General features: G+C 37.7%; 2 protein-coding genes across 2 annotated transcripts; both read right to left on the bottom strand.

Annotated features, from left to right (window-relative positions):
• Nucleotides 1-6,370: 6,370 nt before the first annotated feature.
• On the bottom strand, nucleotides 6,371-9,137 carry LOC138322161 (anaphase-promoting complex subunit cdh1-like). The gene is made up of 2 exons (XM_069266211.1): nucleotides 8,826-9,137; nucleotides 6,371-6,721 (listed from the first exon to the last, which is right to left on the bottom strand). Exons 1-2 carry the CDS (start codon nucleotides 9,135-9,137, stop codon nucleotides 6,371-6,373), a joined length of 663 nt encoding a protein of 220 aa, XP_069122312.1.
• A 106-nt stretch (nucleotides 9,138-9,243) lies between these two features.
• LOC138322159 (integumentary mucin C.1-like) lies at nucleotides 9,244-12,236 on the bottom strand. Its single transcript, XM_069266210.1, has 2 exons — nucleotides 11,871-12,236; nucleotides 9,244-9,564 (listed from the first exon to the last, which is right to left on the bottom strand). Exons 1-2 carry the CDS (start codon nucleotides 12,234-12,236, stop codon nucleotides 9,244-9,246), a joined length of 687 nt encoding a protein of 228 aa, XP_069122311.1.
• Between the last annotated feature and the right edge of the window lie 490 nt (nucleotides 12,237-12,726).

Raw genomic sequence — 12,726 nt, 5'->3', positions numbered from 1 at the left:
TAAGAAGTAGTAGTATCAGGTATGTTAGTAGTAGAGTAGTAGCAGTAATGTAAAAGTTAGTAGTAGAGTAAGATTAGATAGTATTAGTGGGGGTTGTTTGTAGTTAAGTAAGTAGTAGGACGCTGAAGTAAGTAGGTTAGTAAGTCTTTAGTGGTAATATATGGTAGTTAAGTTTAGTAGTAGTAATAGTATAATGTAGTATTAGGTAGTAAGTAGTAAGTAGGGTATTGTGTAGTAGTAAGAGTAGTAAGAGGTTAGTTAGGGTAGATAGGTATTAGTATGAGGTAGTAGTTGTATAGTTTGGTAGAGTAGAAGTAAAAGTAATAGGGTTATAGTTAGTAGTAGTAGTAGGGGAGTAGTAGTTAGAGTAGTAGTGTAGTTGCTGTAGTAAAGTAGGTTTTTAGTAAATTTGTATTAAGTAGTAGAGTAGTTAAAGGTAGTCGTAGTTAAGGTGTAAGTAGTAGTAGCTAGTTCAGTTGTGAGTTTCAATAGTTTAGTAACGTTGTAGCAGGAGTAGAGGTAAGTAGTAAGGTGTTAGGTCTGTTAGTAGATTTTAGAGAACGTAGGTAGAGTAGTAGGAGGGGTAGTTGCGTTCTGTCAGGGTGATGGTTTACGTAAGTTAGTAGTAAGAGGTAGGTGGTTTAAGTAGTTAGTAAGTTTTTTGTAGTAGTGTGTAAGTGTGTAGGGTAGTAGTACAGTTAGAGTTGACAGTATAGTAAATAGTAGGGGGTAGTAGGTGAGAAGTGGAGTGATAAGTAGTCAGAGTTAGGGGTTGTTAGTAGTAGAGTTTTAGTTGAGTTAGAGTACGTTAGTTAGTAGTAGTTTGTGAGTTAGTAGAAAGTAGTAGTACAGTTATAGGTCAGTAGTTAGTAAGGGTGAGAAGTAACAGGGGTACGTTATGTAAGTTGTTGGTTGTAGTAGTTTAGTAGACTTAGAGTAGTAAGCGGAGTAGTAATAGGAGTTAGTTGGATTAAGGTTGTTAGTAGAGTAGTGAGGTAGAGGAGGTAGTAGCTGTATCGTGTTAGGTAGTAGAAGTAGTTGTAGAGTTTTAGGATAGGTAGTTTGGTGAGTAAGTTTTAGTAGGAGTTGTAGTTAGAGGTATAGGTTTGTAGTAAGTAGATGAGTAGTATAAGATAAGAGTAGTAAGTAGTAGGAGTATATTGAGTAGTTATGTAAGTAGTTATGGATGTAGAGAGTGCTAGTAGTTATTAGTGAGAGGTAGGTTGTAGTGGTTGTAAGTAGGTGGTGTAGAGTAGGTAGTAAGTAGGTAGGTGAGTTAGGAGGTAGTTTATAGGTTGGGAGTAGTAGTAGATAGAGTATTTTAGTAGTAGTAGTGTAGGTTAGTTGTTGTAGTTAGTTTGTAGGCGTGTAGAAGTATGTAGTAGTATTAGTTAGCGTAGTAGTCGGTAGTAAAAGGTAGTAAGCATAAGTAGTGTTTAATGTAAAGTATTGTGTGAAGTAGTTGTAGGTGTAGAGTAGTAGTAGTAGCCAGTATAGTAGGTATTGTAAATAGATAAGTAGTGAGTAAGTAGAGTATGGTAGAGTAGTGAGTATGTAGTGAGTAGTAGTAAATAGAAGTAGCTAGTTGTGTTGTTATTTGTCTTAGAGTAGCTTAGTGTTAAGTAGTAAGTAGTAGTAGTAAAGAGTTAGTAAGTAGTAGCAGTTGTGAGTAGTAGAGTAGTAAGTATAAGTAGTAGTTGGCTATGTATAGTTCGTAGTAGTAAGTAAGTAATGTATTTAGTTGTAGTAGTTTAGAGCTAGTAGTAGAGAGTAGAAGTAGTAAGTAGTCCTAGTAATAGTAGTGTTAAGTTAGTCAGTTAGTGGTAGTTAGAGTAGAGTGGTAGAGTAGTAGTAGTTGTTGTAGTTAGTATTGTAGTTAGAAGATCGGTAGTTAGTAGTTTAGTAAGATAGTTTAGTAGTAGTTAAGTAGTAGTAGGAGTAGTAGCTTAGTGGTAGGCGTTAGTAGTTAGGTAAAAGTAGTAGTAGGGTAGTAGTAGTATGTAGTATAGCGTAGTTTGTAGGGTAGTTTAGTAGTGTAAAGAAAGTAAGTAGTAGTGAGTGTAGAGTTGTAGTAGTAGTAGGGTAAGTAGTAGTGAGTAAGTAGTCTGGAAGTTAGTGTGTAGAGAAGTACGAGCATAGTAGTAGAGTGTTAGTAGGTAGTAGTAGTAGTAATCAGTAGTTGTTGAAGTAATGAGTAGTAGTAGAAGGTAGTTTGAAATGACAAGGGAAAGAAGAAGTATGTAGAGTAGCAGTAACCAACACGTAGTTTTGGTCAGTAAGTTATAAATCAATTGAGGTAGAAGTAGTTGAAGTAGGGTACAGTAGTTAGTATGTAGCTAGTAGTAGGTAAGTGCAAGTATAGTAAATAGTGTAGTAGGGAGGATAAGGTTAGTAGGTAGAGTAGAGAGTAGTTTAGTAGTTAGTTACAGGTGGTAGAAGTAGTAACGGTTTAGTAGGTAGTGTTATTAGCTAGTAGTTAGAGTCATTTGTATTCAGGAGATAGGTATATGGTTTAGTGAGTCAGCTAGTAGTAGTACAAGAGACAAGTATCAGTAGTAGTAGTTGTAGCTGAGTAGTAGTAGGGTTGTGGTAGTAGTTAAAAGTGAGTAGTTAGTTTGAATGTATGGGTTAGTATAGGGTAGAGTATTAGTTTAGATAGTCATGTCAGAAGTAAGTAGTAGAGTAGTTGTTTAGGAGTAGTAGTAGTAGTAGTAGTAGGTTATAAGTAAAGTAGAGTAGTAGTTATGAGTTGTAGTAAGTAGTACAGATCTATAGTTACGGGTAGTATGTAGTAGTAGGTAGAGTTGTAAGGAGTAGTAGTAGGTAGTACTAAGTAAGTGGTTTAGAGTCAGGTAGTATCAGGTAGTAGTAAGTAAGGTAAGTTGAGAGGTACTAAAAGATTGAGAGTAGGTAGAAGTAAGAGTTATTTAGTATGTAGTAGTAGAGTTGTAGTTAGAGTAGTAGTAGTAGTATAGTTGTAGAAGTAGTAGATGTAGAGTATGAGAAGTAAGTGGGGTATAGTAGTTATAGTTGTTAGTTAATTTAGTACATAGCGTAAGTAGTAGAAGTTAGTATGTAGAGTTGTAGTGATGTGATAGTAGTAGGAAGTAGTAGTGAGTGGCATAGTTTAGTAGTTAGGGGTAATGCGTAGGTAAGAAAGTAGTCAGTAGTTGTAGTAGTAGTATTGTGAGAACGTTAGAGGTTTAGTAGAGGTAAAAACAAGAGTAGATTAGAGTAGTAGTAAAGTAAAGTACGTAGTCAAGTCTTGTCATTAGAAGCGTTGTGTAAGTAGTTGAAGTTAGGTAGAAGTAGAGTAGTGGTTGGTGACTAGTGGTTACGTATATGTATGTAGTAATGTAGTGGTAATAAGTTTGTAAGTAGTAAGTTGGAGTACAATGGAGTACGTAGTTAAGTTGTAGAGTAGTAGTAGTAGAGAGTTAGTAAGTAGTAGAAGAGCTATAAGAGTAGTAAGGTAAGTAGGTTGTAGTAAAGTTTGAGTTGAAGGAAAGGGTTGCGTAAGTAAGTAGTAAGTTGGTTGTAAGTGTACGTTCAGTAGTAAGGAGTAAGTAGTAATGAAGGTAGTTAGTAAGTAAGTATGGTCAGTTAGAGGATGAGTAGTAGTAAACGTTAGGTGAGCAGGTATAAGTAGCAAAGTAAAGATATGTAGTAAGACAGAAGGTTAGTATGTAGGAGGTAGTTAGTAGGTACGTAGTACGGTTGTAGTAGACAAGTAAGGTAGTAGGAGTAGTAGTTGTAAGTAGAGAGAGATGTAGAAAAGGTGGTAGAGGAAGTGTTAAGTAAAGTTGTAGTAGTTGTAGTATAAAGTATGAGTAGTTTAGTAATATAGTAAGTTGTGAGGAGAGTAGTCGATAGTAGTTAGGCTTAGTTGTAGTTTAGTATATGGTAGTAGTAGTAAGTATAGCAAGTAGAGTAAATAAGTATAGAAGTAGCAAAGTGTAGAGAGTAAAAGTACCGTTAAGATAGTAGGACGTGTAGATGTACTGTAGTAAAGGTTAATGTAGTGGTAGAGTAGTAGATGGAGTAGTAGTGGTGGTAGTGTAGTAGTAGTTTGTAGTGGGTGTAGTAAGTTAGTAGTAGTGTGTAGTTTTTGTGGAGTAGTTAAAGTTGTAGTAGTAAAGTAAGAGTTGTAGTAGTGTGTATGTAGAGTTGTATGGAGTGTAGTTTGTAGTAGTAGTAGAGTTGTGTAGTTTAGTAGTGGTAGTGGAGTTAGTAGTTTTAAGTGAGTGTAGTGTAGTAGTAGTAGTAAGTAGAGTGTAGTAGTAGAGTAGTTGTAGTAGTTAGTAGTAAGTAGTAGTAGTAGTAGTTGGAGTAGTAGTAGTTAGTGTAATAGTGGTTGGAGTAGTTTTTTAGTTGAGTAGTAGTGTAGTTGTAGGTTAAGTGGTAGAGTAGTGTGTAGTTGTAGTAGTAGTTGTTGTAGTAGTAGTAGTAGTGTTGAAAAGAGTGTAGTAGTAGTGTAGTGGAAAGTGTGTGTGTAGTAGTAGTGATTAGTAGAAGTAGTAAGTAGTAGGTGTAGCGTAGTGTAGTTGTAGAAAGTTGTTGTTGTACAGTAGTAGTAAGTAGTAGTTAGTTAAGTAGTGTAGTAGTAGTAGTTGTAGTATAGTAGTGTAGTTGTAGTAGTAGTTTAGTAAGTAGTATGTAGTTTAAAGTGTAGTAGTATAAGTAAGTGTGTTGTAGTTAGTTGTTAGTAGTAGTAGTAGTTGTAGTTTAGTTTTAGTAGTTAGTGGAGTAAGTAGTTGTGGTAGAAGTAGAGTAGTTAGTTTTAGTATGTGTAGTAGTAGTTAGTAGTAGTAATGTACGTGGTAGTTGTAGTAGTGTTGTTAGTTGTAGTTGTAGTTATGAGTAGTTTGTAAGTAGAGTAGTAGTAGTGTGTAGTAGTAGTGTGTTGTTGTAGTTCATTTGTAGTATGTAGTAGTAGTAGTTTTGGATAGTTAAAGTGTTCGTGTAGAGGTTTTTGAGAGTGTTGTTAGGAGTACCTAGTGTGGACTGTGTAGTTGTGGATTACGTTATTGTAGTAGAGTGTAGTTGTAGTAGTAGTAAGTAGTTGAGAAGTTGTCGTGGACAGTAGTAAGTTTTTTAGGTTGGAGTTGTAGTGAATGGTGTGTTCGTAGAGTAGAAGTGTATGTAGGTTGTAGTAGCTGTAGTTGATGTAGTAGTGTGTAGTTTGAGTAGTAGTGTATTAGTTGTAGTGTAAATGTAGTGTAAGTAAGTGTGAGTAGTAGTGAGAGTAGTTGTGTGGATGTAATAGTGTAGTAGTTGTAGTTGTTGTAAGAGTGTAGTAGTAGTAGTAGAGTTGTAGAAGTAGTAGTGTGTGAGTAAGTAAGTTAGTTGAGTTGGACGTGTAGTTGTAGTAGAGAGTAGTTTTGTAGATGTTGTTAGTAGTAGTAGTAGTGTTCTAGATGGTGTTGTGTGGTGTAGTAAGTAGTTGTTTGGACGGTGTAGTTGTAGTTGTTGAGTAGTTGTAGTGTAGTAAATGTAGTTGAGTGTGTTGTAGTTGTAGTAGAGGTAGTATTGTTGTGGTAAAGTAGTTGTTTAGTACGTAGTTTAGAGTGGTGTAGTTGTGTTAGTAGTAGTAGTAAGGTGTGGTAGTGTAAGTGTAGTAGTAGTAGTTGTAGTAGTTGAAGTAGTTGTAGTAGGAGAGTGAGTTGTTTGTGGTAATGTAAGTTGATTTGGACGGTGTAGTGTAGTTGAGTAATTGTGTAGTAGTAAATTGGTAGGGTTGTAGTAGTGTAGTTGTTGTAAGAGTAGTTGTAGTTGTAGTAGTAGTAGTAGTAAGTTAGTAGTAAGTTGTGTTGTTGTTGTAGTGTAGTTTGTAGTAGTGTAGTAGAGTTGTAGTTAGTTGTTTAGTGTAGTAGTAGTTAGTTGTTCGTAGATAGTGTTGTAGTAGTATTAGTTGTAAGTGGTATAGTTCTGTTTGAGTAAGTAGTATATTGTGTAGTGAAGAAGGTTCATGTATAGAGTTGTTAGGATGTGTGTGGTAGTTGGATTGAGTTGTTTGGGATGTAGTAGTTCGTTAGTTGTTTAGTAGTGTAGTTTGTTGTAGATTGTGTAGTCGTTGTGGGTGTAGTGTAGATGGTGTTGTGTAGTTTTAGTTGGAATTGTTTTTGTGTGAGGTAGTAGTGTTGTTGTTTTTGTTGACGGTGTAGTCGTGATGTCGTAGTAGTTGATGGTGTGGTTGTAGTGGTCGTGGTAGTAGTTGTTGTTGTTGAGAGTCGTGGTTGTAGAGTTGTTGTGAATTGTGTAGATGGTGTAGTTGCGTAGTTGGAGAAGGAAGTTAGTCATTGAGGAGATGTTGTAGTGTTGTGGTTGTAGTGGTCGTGTTGTAGTAGTTGTTGTTGTTGTTGATGTTGTACTAGTGGTTGGAATTGTTGTTTTTGTTGACGGTTGTAGGTAGTAGTGTTGGAGTACTTGTTGTGGTCGGTATGTCGCAGTTGGAGTAGTTGATGTTGTTGTTGGTGAAGTGTGGTTGAGTAGTAGTTGTTATGATGGTGTGTCGTTGTTGGAGTAGTTGATAGTAGTTGTTGTAAGTTCGTGTGGTCGAAGTTGAAGTTGTTGTTGATGGTGTATATTGTAGTTGGTAGTTGTTGTTGTGGATTGTGTAGTCGTAGTTGGTTAGAGTAGTTGTTGCTGTTGTTGTAGTGTAGTCGTGGTTGGAGTTGTTGTTAAGTTGTTGTTTGTGTAGTCTTAGATGGAGTTGTTGTTGCTGTTGATGGTGTAGTCGTAGTAGTAGTAGTAGAGTAGTAGTGGATATGTTGATGGTGTTGTTAAGTAGTAGTAGTAGTTGAAGTAGTTAATGTTGTACGTTGGTGTGATCATAGTTGGAGTAGTTGTTGTTGTAGTTGTGTGGTCATGGTTAGTGTAGTTGTTGTTGTTGTTGTATGTTTTAGTACGTGTTGGAATAATTAAAGTTTTTGTGTAAGGTATTTGAGTAGTTGTTGTTGAAGTGTGTAGCCGTGGTTGGTAGTAATTGATGTTTTGATTGGTGTGGTCGTGTTGGAGTAGTTGATGTGATGGATTGTAGTAGACGTGGTTGGAGTAGTAGTTGACTGAGTGTGTAGTGTGTAGTAGTAGTTAGGAAGTAGTAGTTGATGTGTGGGTGTGTAGTGGTGTAGTTTGTTAGAGTAGTATGTTAGTTAGTTTGTACTAGTGTAGTGGTTGGTAGTATTTGAGTTGTGAGTAGTTAGTTTTTTGTAGTCGTGGTAGTGAGTAGTTGATGTTGTGGTTCGTGTGTAGTAAGTTGTAGTTGATGTTGTAGTAGTTGTAGTATAGTGTATATGTAGTTGTTGTTGTTGTTGTAGGTAGTCTTGTGTAGTACGTGTTGTTGTAGTTATTGTTGTTGTTAGTGTAGTACGTAGAGGTAGTTGAGTTGTTGTTGTTGTTGTGTAGTCTTAGATGGAGTTGTTGTTGTAGTTGATGTGTAGTCGTAGTTGTAGTAGTGGATATTGTTTATGTGTGATCAGTAGTTGGAGTAGTTGTATGTTTGACGTTGGTGTGATCATGTTGTGTGTAGTTATTGTTGTTGATGCTTTAGTTGTAGTTGGAGTAGTAGATTAGGTTTTTGTTGGTGTGTTGTAGTAGGAGTAGTTATTGTTGTTGTTGAGATGTGTAGTAGTGTTGGTTGGTAGTAATTAATGTTTTTGATGATGTATGTTCGGGGTATGTAGTAGTCGATGTAGTGTAGTCGATGTGTGTTTTGGTTGTAAGACGTAGTTGAGTGTAGTAGAGTAGTAGTTGTTGCTATGTGTTTTGTGTGGTCGTAGTTGAGAAGTAGTAGACCCTGTTGTGTTGATGTAGTAGTAGTTGTAGTAGTTGTAGAGTCGTTGTTTCTGTTGTTGTATTGTGTGTAGTCGTAGTTGTGTTGAAGTTGTAGTTTTAAGTAGTAGTGTTGTAGTGAGTATAGTAGGTAGTAGTTGTTGTTGTAGTAGTTGTAGTAGTGTGGTAGTGTAGATGTAGACTGTAGTGTTGTTGTAACCCTCGGTACAGTGTCATTGAGGGTGTGTGGTAGGTAGTAAGTTGAGTAGTAGTAATGTGTGGGTAGTAGTAGTAGTTTGTTAGACATCGTTATTGTAACCCTTGGTACAGGTGTCATTGGAGGGTGTGTGGTAGATACTGTTGACGCTGTAGTAGTAGTTGTAGTGTGGTACTGTAGATGTAGAACGTGTGTGTTGTTGTAACCTCGGTACAGGTGTCATTTGTGGGGTGTAGTGATGTAGATACTGTTGACGCTGTAGTAGTAGTCGTGGGTAGTAGATGTAGACTGTGGTGTTGTTGTAACCCTCGGTACAGGTGTCATTGTTGAGGGTGGGTAGTGGTAGATACTGTTGAAGTAGTTGTGTAGTAGTAGTTGTGGGTACTGTAGATGTAGTACTGTAGTGTTGTTGTAGTTACCCTCGTACAGGTGTAGTTGTTGGAGGGTGTGTGGTAGTAGTACTGTTGATTTGTGTGAGTAGTAGTTGTGGGTATGTAGTAGTTGTAGACTGTGTGTAGTGTTTGTTGTTGTAAGTCGGTACAGGTGTCATTTGAGAGTGGTAGTGTGGTAGGTTACTGTTGACGTGTAGTAGTAGTCGTGGGTAGTAGATGTAGAGTTGTGTATGTTGTAACTCTCGGTACAGGTGTCATTTGAGGTTGTTAGTGTGTAGTAGTGTTGACGTGTAGTAGTTGTTAGTGGGTACTGTAGTTGTAGTAGTAGTAGTTAGTTGTTGTAAGTGTCGGTACAGGTGTCATTTTGGAGGGTGTGTGGTAGAACTGTTGATAGTAGTAGTAGTCGTGGGTTAGTAGTTGTAGACTGTGTTGTTGTGTTGTTGTACCCTCGGTAAAGGTGTCATTGGAGGGTTGTGTGTAGAGTAGTATACTGTTGACGTTGTAGTAGTAGTTGGGTACTGTAGATGTAGACTGTGAGTTGTTGTAACCCTCGTACAGGTGTCATTGGAGGGTGTGTGGTAGATACTGTTGACGCTGTAGTTAGTAGTAGTGTGGTACTGTAGATTTGTAGATGTAGTGTATTGTAGTTTACAGGTGTCATTGGAGTAGTGTGTGTACTGGTTGTTGAGTGTAGTAGTAGTCGTGGGTACTGTAGATGTAGACTGAGGTGTTGTTGTAACCCTCGGTACAGGTGTCATTGAGGGTGTGTGTTGTGGTAGATACTGTTGACGCTGTATACAAGTAGTTTAGTCGTGGGTACTGTAGATGTAGACTGTGGTGTTGTTGTAACCCTCGGTACAGGTGTCATTTGAGAGGGTGTGTGGTAGATACTGTTGACCCTGTAGTAGTAGTTTGGGTACTGTAGATGTAGACTGTTTGTGTTGTTGTAACCCTCGGTACAGGTGTCATTGGAGGGTGTGTGGTAGATACTGTTGACGCTGTAGTAGTAGTAGTAGTCGGTACTGTAGTTGTAGACTGTTGTGTTGTTGTAATTTCGGTACAGGTGTCATTGGAGGGTGTGTGTAGATACTGTTGACGCTGTAGTAGTAGTCGTGGGTACTGTAGATGTAGACTGTTGTTGTTGTAACCCTCGGTACAGGTGTCATTGGAGGGTGTGTGTAGATACTGTTGATGTAGATGTAGTAGTAGTAGTCGTGGGTACTGTAGATGTAGACTGTATGTAGTGTTGTAACCCTCGGTACAGTGTCATTTGAGGGTGTATGTAGATACTGTTGTACGTGAGTGTAGTAGTAGTCGTGGGTACTGTAGATGTAGATGTAGTGTGTTTTGTAACCCTCGGTACAGTGTCATTTTGAGGGTGTGTGTGGTAGATACTGTAGCTTGTAGTAGTAGTTGTGGTACTGTAGTATGTAGAGTTATGAGTGTTGTTGTAACCCTCGGTACAGGTGTCATTGGAGGGTGTGTGGTAGATACTGTTGACGCTGTAGTAGTAGTAGTGTTTACTGTATATGTAGACTGTAGATTGTTGTAGTTTGCAGTTTAGTAGATGTGGTATTGTAGTAGTCGTAGATATCGGTATTGTAGTTGTAGTATGTTGGTTGTCAGTTAGGTTGTAGTTGATTTCTGTATTTCAGTTGTAGTTGTGTCGGTATTTTAGTTGTGAGTAGTTGATGTTAGTTCGAGTAGAGTTCAGTTGTTGAGTGTGTAGTTCAGTTTTGAGTGAGTTGTAGACTTAGTAATTTTTGTTAGTGTCGGTTTCAGATTTTGTTGTACCACGTTGTAAGTTCATTGTAGGGTAGTGTATATTTAGTTGTTGAGACCTCAGTGTAAGATATCGGTAAGTTCAGTAGTTGTAGATTTTGGTTCCTCAGATGTAGATTTCTGTATTTCAGTTGTAGATGTCGGTATTTCAGATTTTGATGTTGGTACCTCAGTAGTAGAGTATCGGTATCTGAGTTGTAGATGTTGGTTCCTCAGATGTAGTAGATTTCTGTATTTCAGTTGTAGATGTTGGTATTTCAGATGTTATCCTTGTTTGTAGATATCGTACCTCAGTAGTAGTTTAGATGTCGGTATCTGTAGAGTTGATAGTATTTTGGTTGTATTGTAGAGTAGGTATGTTTTAGTTGTAGATGTCGGTATTTCAGATGTAGATGTTGGTACTTCAGTAGTAGATATCGGTATCTGAGTTAGTAGATGTTGGTTCCTCAGATGTAGATTTCTGTATTTGTTGTAGATGTCGTATTTCGATGTCGAGTTCACCATTTGATGTCGGTACCATCAGTATGTAGATATCGGTATTTCAGTTGTAGATGTTTGTCGAAGATGTTGTAGATTGTAGATGTAGTATTTCATTGGAGATGTCGGTATTCTGAGTTGTTTGTAGATTTCAGTTGTAGATGTCGGTATTTCAGTAGTAGTAGATGTCGGTATTGAGTTGTAGCTGTTGTGTTGGTTCCTCAGATTGTAGATGTCGGTATTGCAGTAGTAGATATCGGTATTGAGTTGTAGATGTTGGTTCCTCAGATGTAGATTTCTGTATTTCAGTTGTAGATGTCGTATTTCAGTGTTTCATAGATGTTGATGTTGGTACCTCAGTAGTAGATATCGGTATCTGAGTTGTAGATGTTTGATGTTGTTCCTCAGAAGTAGTTTCTGGTTTCGAGTTGTTAGATGTTGGTTCCTCAGATGTTGATGTTTTGGTACCTCAGTTGTAGATATCGGTATTGCAGTTGGTATTTTCATGTTGGATTCAGGTAGTTGTTGTTGTATTCCTCAGGTATTTCAGTGTTGTAGATAGGTGTTGATCTGTAGTATAGACGTATCGGTATTGAGTTGTAGATGTCGGTTCTCAGTTGTAGATGTTGGTTCCTCAGTAAGTATCTGATAGTAGATATCGGTATCGGTATCTCAGTTGTAGATGTTGGTTCCTCAGATGTAGATTTCTGTATTTCAGTTGTGTAGATGTCGATGTTTCAGATGTTGATGTTTTGGTACCTGGTATCAGTAGTAGATATCGGTATCTGAGTTGTAGATTTTGGTTCCTCAGATGTAGATTTCTGTATTTCAGTTGTAGATGTCGATGTTTCATATGTTGATTTTGGTACCCCAGTAGTAGATATCGGTATCTGAGTTGGTGATTTTGGTTCCTCAGATGTAGATTTCTGTATTTCAGTTGTAGATGTCGATGTTTCAGATGTTGATTTTGGTACCTTGTAGATGTAGATGTCGGTATTGCAGTAGTAGATATTGGTATTAGAATTGTAGATGTCGGTATTTCAGTGTTAGAAATCGGCATTTGAGTTGTTGACGTCGGTATCTGAGTTGTAGATTTTCTTACCTCAGAAGTAGATATCGGTATTTAGTAGATATTGTATTTGAAGTAGAAGTTGGTTCCTGAGATGTAGATGTCTGTATTTCAGTTGTCAGACTTTGAGTTGTTGACGTCGTGGTATCTGAGAAGTAGATACCGGTTCTTCCGTTGTAGATGTCTGCAAATGAGTTGTTGACCTCGGTGTTTGAGTTGTAGATACGGCTATCTTAGTGATAGATGATGACATTGGTGTTTCATCCGTTGGCATTTGGCTCGCAGATGACGTGAACAGCAGGTTTTGTGTAGACATTTGTTCTTTCTGTGAAGATGTGTGCCAATTGTCTGTCGTTTTCATTTTCGTCTGGGTTGTAGACATCGAATCACTAGTTTTTAATGCAGCTACAGTTGTAGTTGAAGCATCAGCTGTCGACGAAGCTTTCGTTGAAGACGAACCTCTTGTTGTAAATTCACTTCCAGACGAATCCTCGGTTGTAGATTTTGTTGAATCCTGCATGTTAGACATAGCTTCAGTTGTAGATGTAGCTTCATTTGAATAGGATATTGCAGTTGTAAACCCGGCTTCAGTTGTGAACGTAATTTCAGTTAATGCCGAAGTTTCATATATTGACGAATCATTGGCTGAAGATGTCGCTTTCGTTAAAGTTGTAGCTTCGATTGTAGGCGTAGATCTATGTGCAGGCGTTGTGTCGGTAAAAGACAAAGGCTCTGTATAAAAAACTTGTCTTCACTTGTAGACGTAGCTTCAGAAATATGCGTGGTTTCTTTCGATTCGATAGGTAGGGTCGTTACAGGAACTGAGGGTGAAATACCCCTCATTGAATGTGTAACAGAATTGTCATCTCTTGATGATGTCGTAGCATGTGTTGGAGACATCATACCGCCCATAGAATGTGTGGATGTTTTTTCTGTTAAAGGTGTCGCTTTATTTGTAGAAATAAGAAAAGTTGAAGACGGAGGTTCAGTTGTAGATGTAATTTCAGGTGTAGACGAAG

Source organism: Argopecten irradians, chromosome 4 (genome assembly GCF_041381155.1).
Source record: "Argopecten irradians isolate NY chromosome 4, Ai_NY, whole genome shotgun sequence".
NCBI lineage: Eukaryota > Metazoa > Mollusca > Bivalvia > Pectinida > Pectinidae > Argopecten > Argopecten irradians.
Note: the sequence above shows the minus strand (reverse complement) of the source record. Positions and strands in the feature narration are given on the sequence as shown.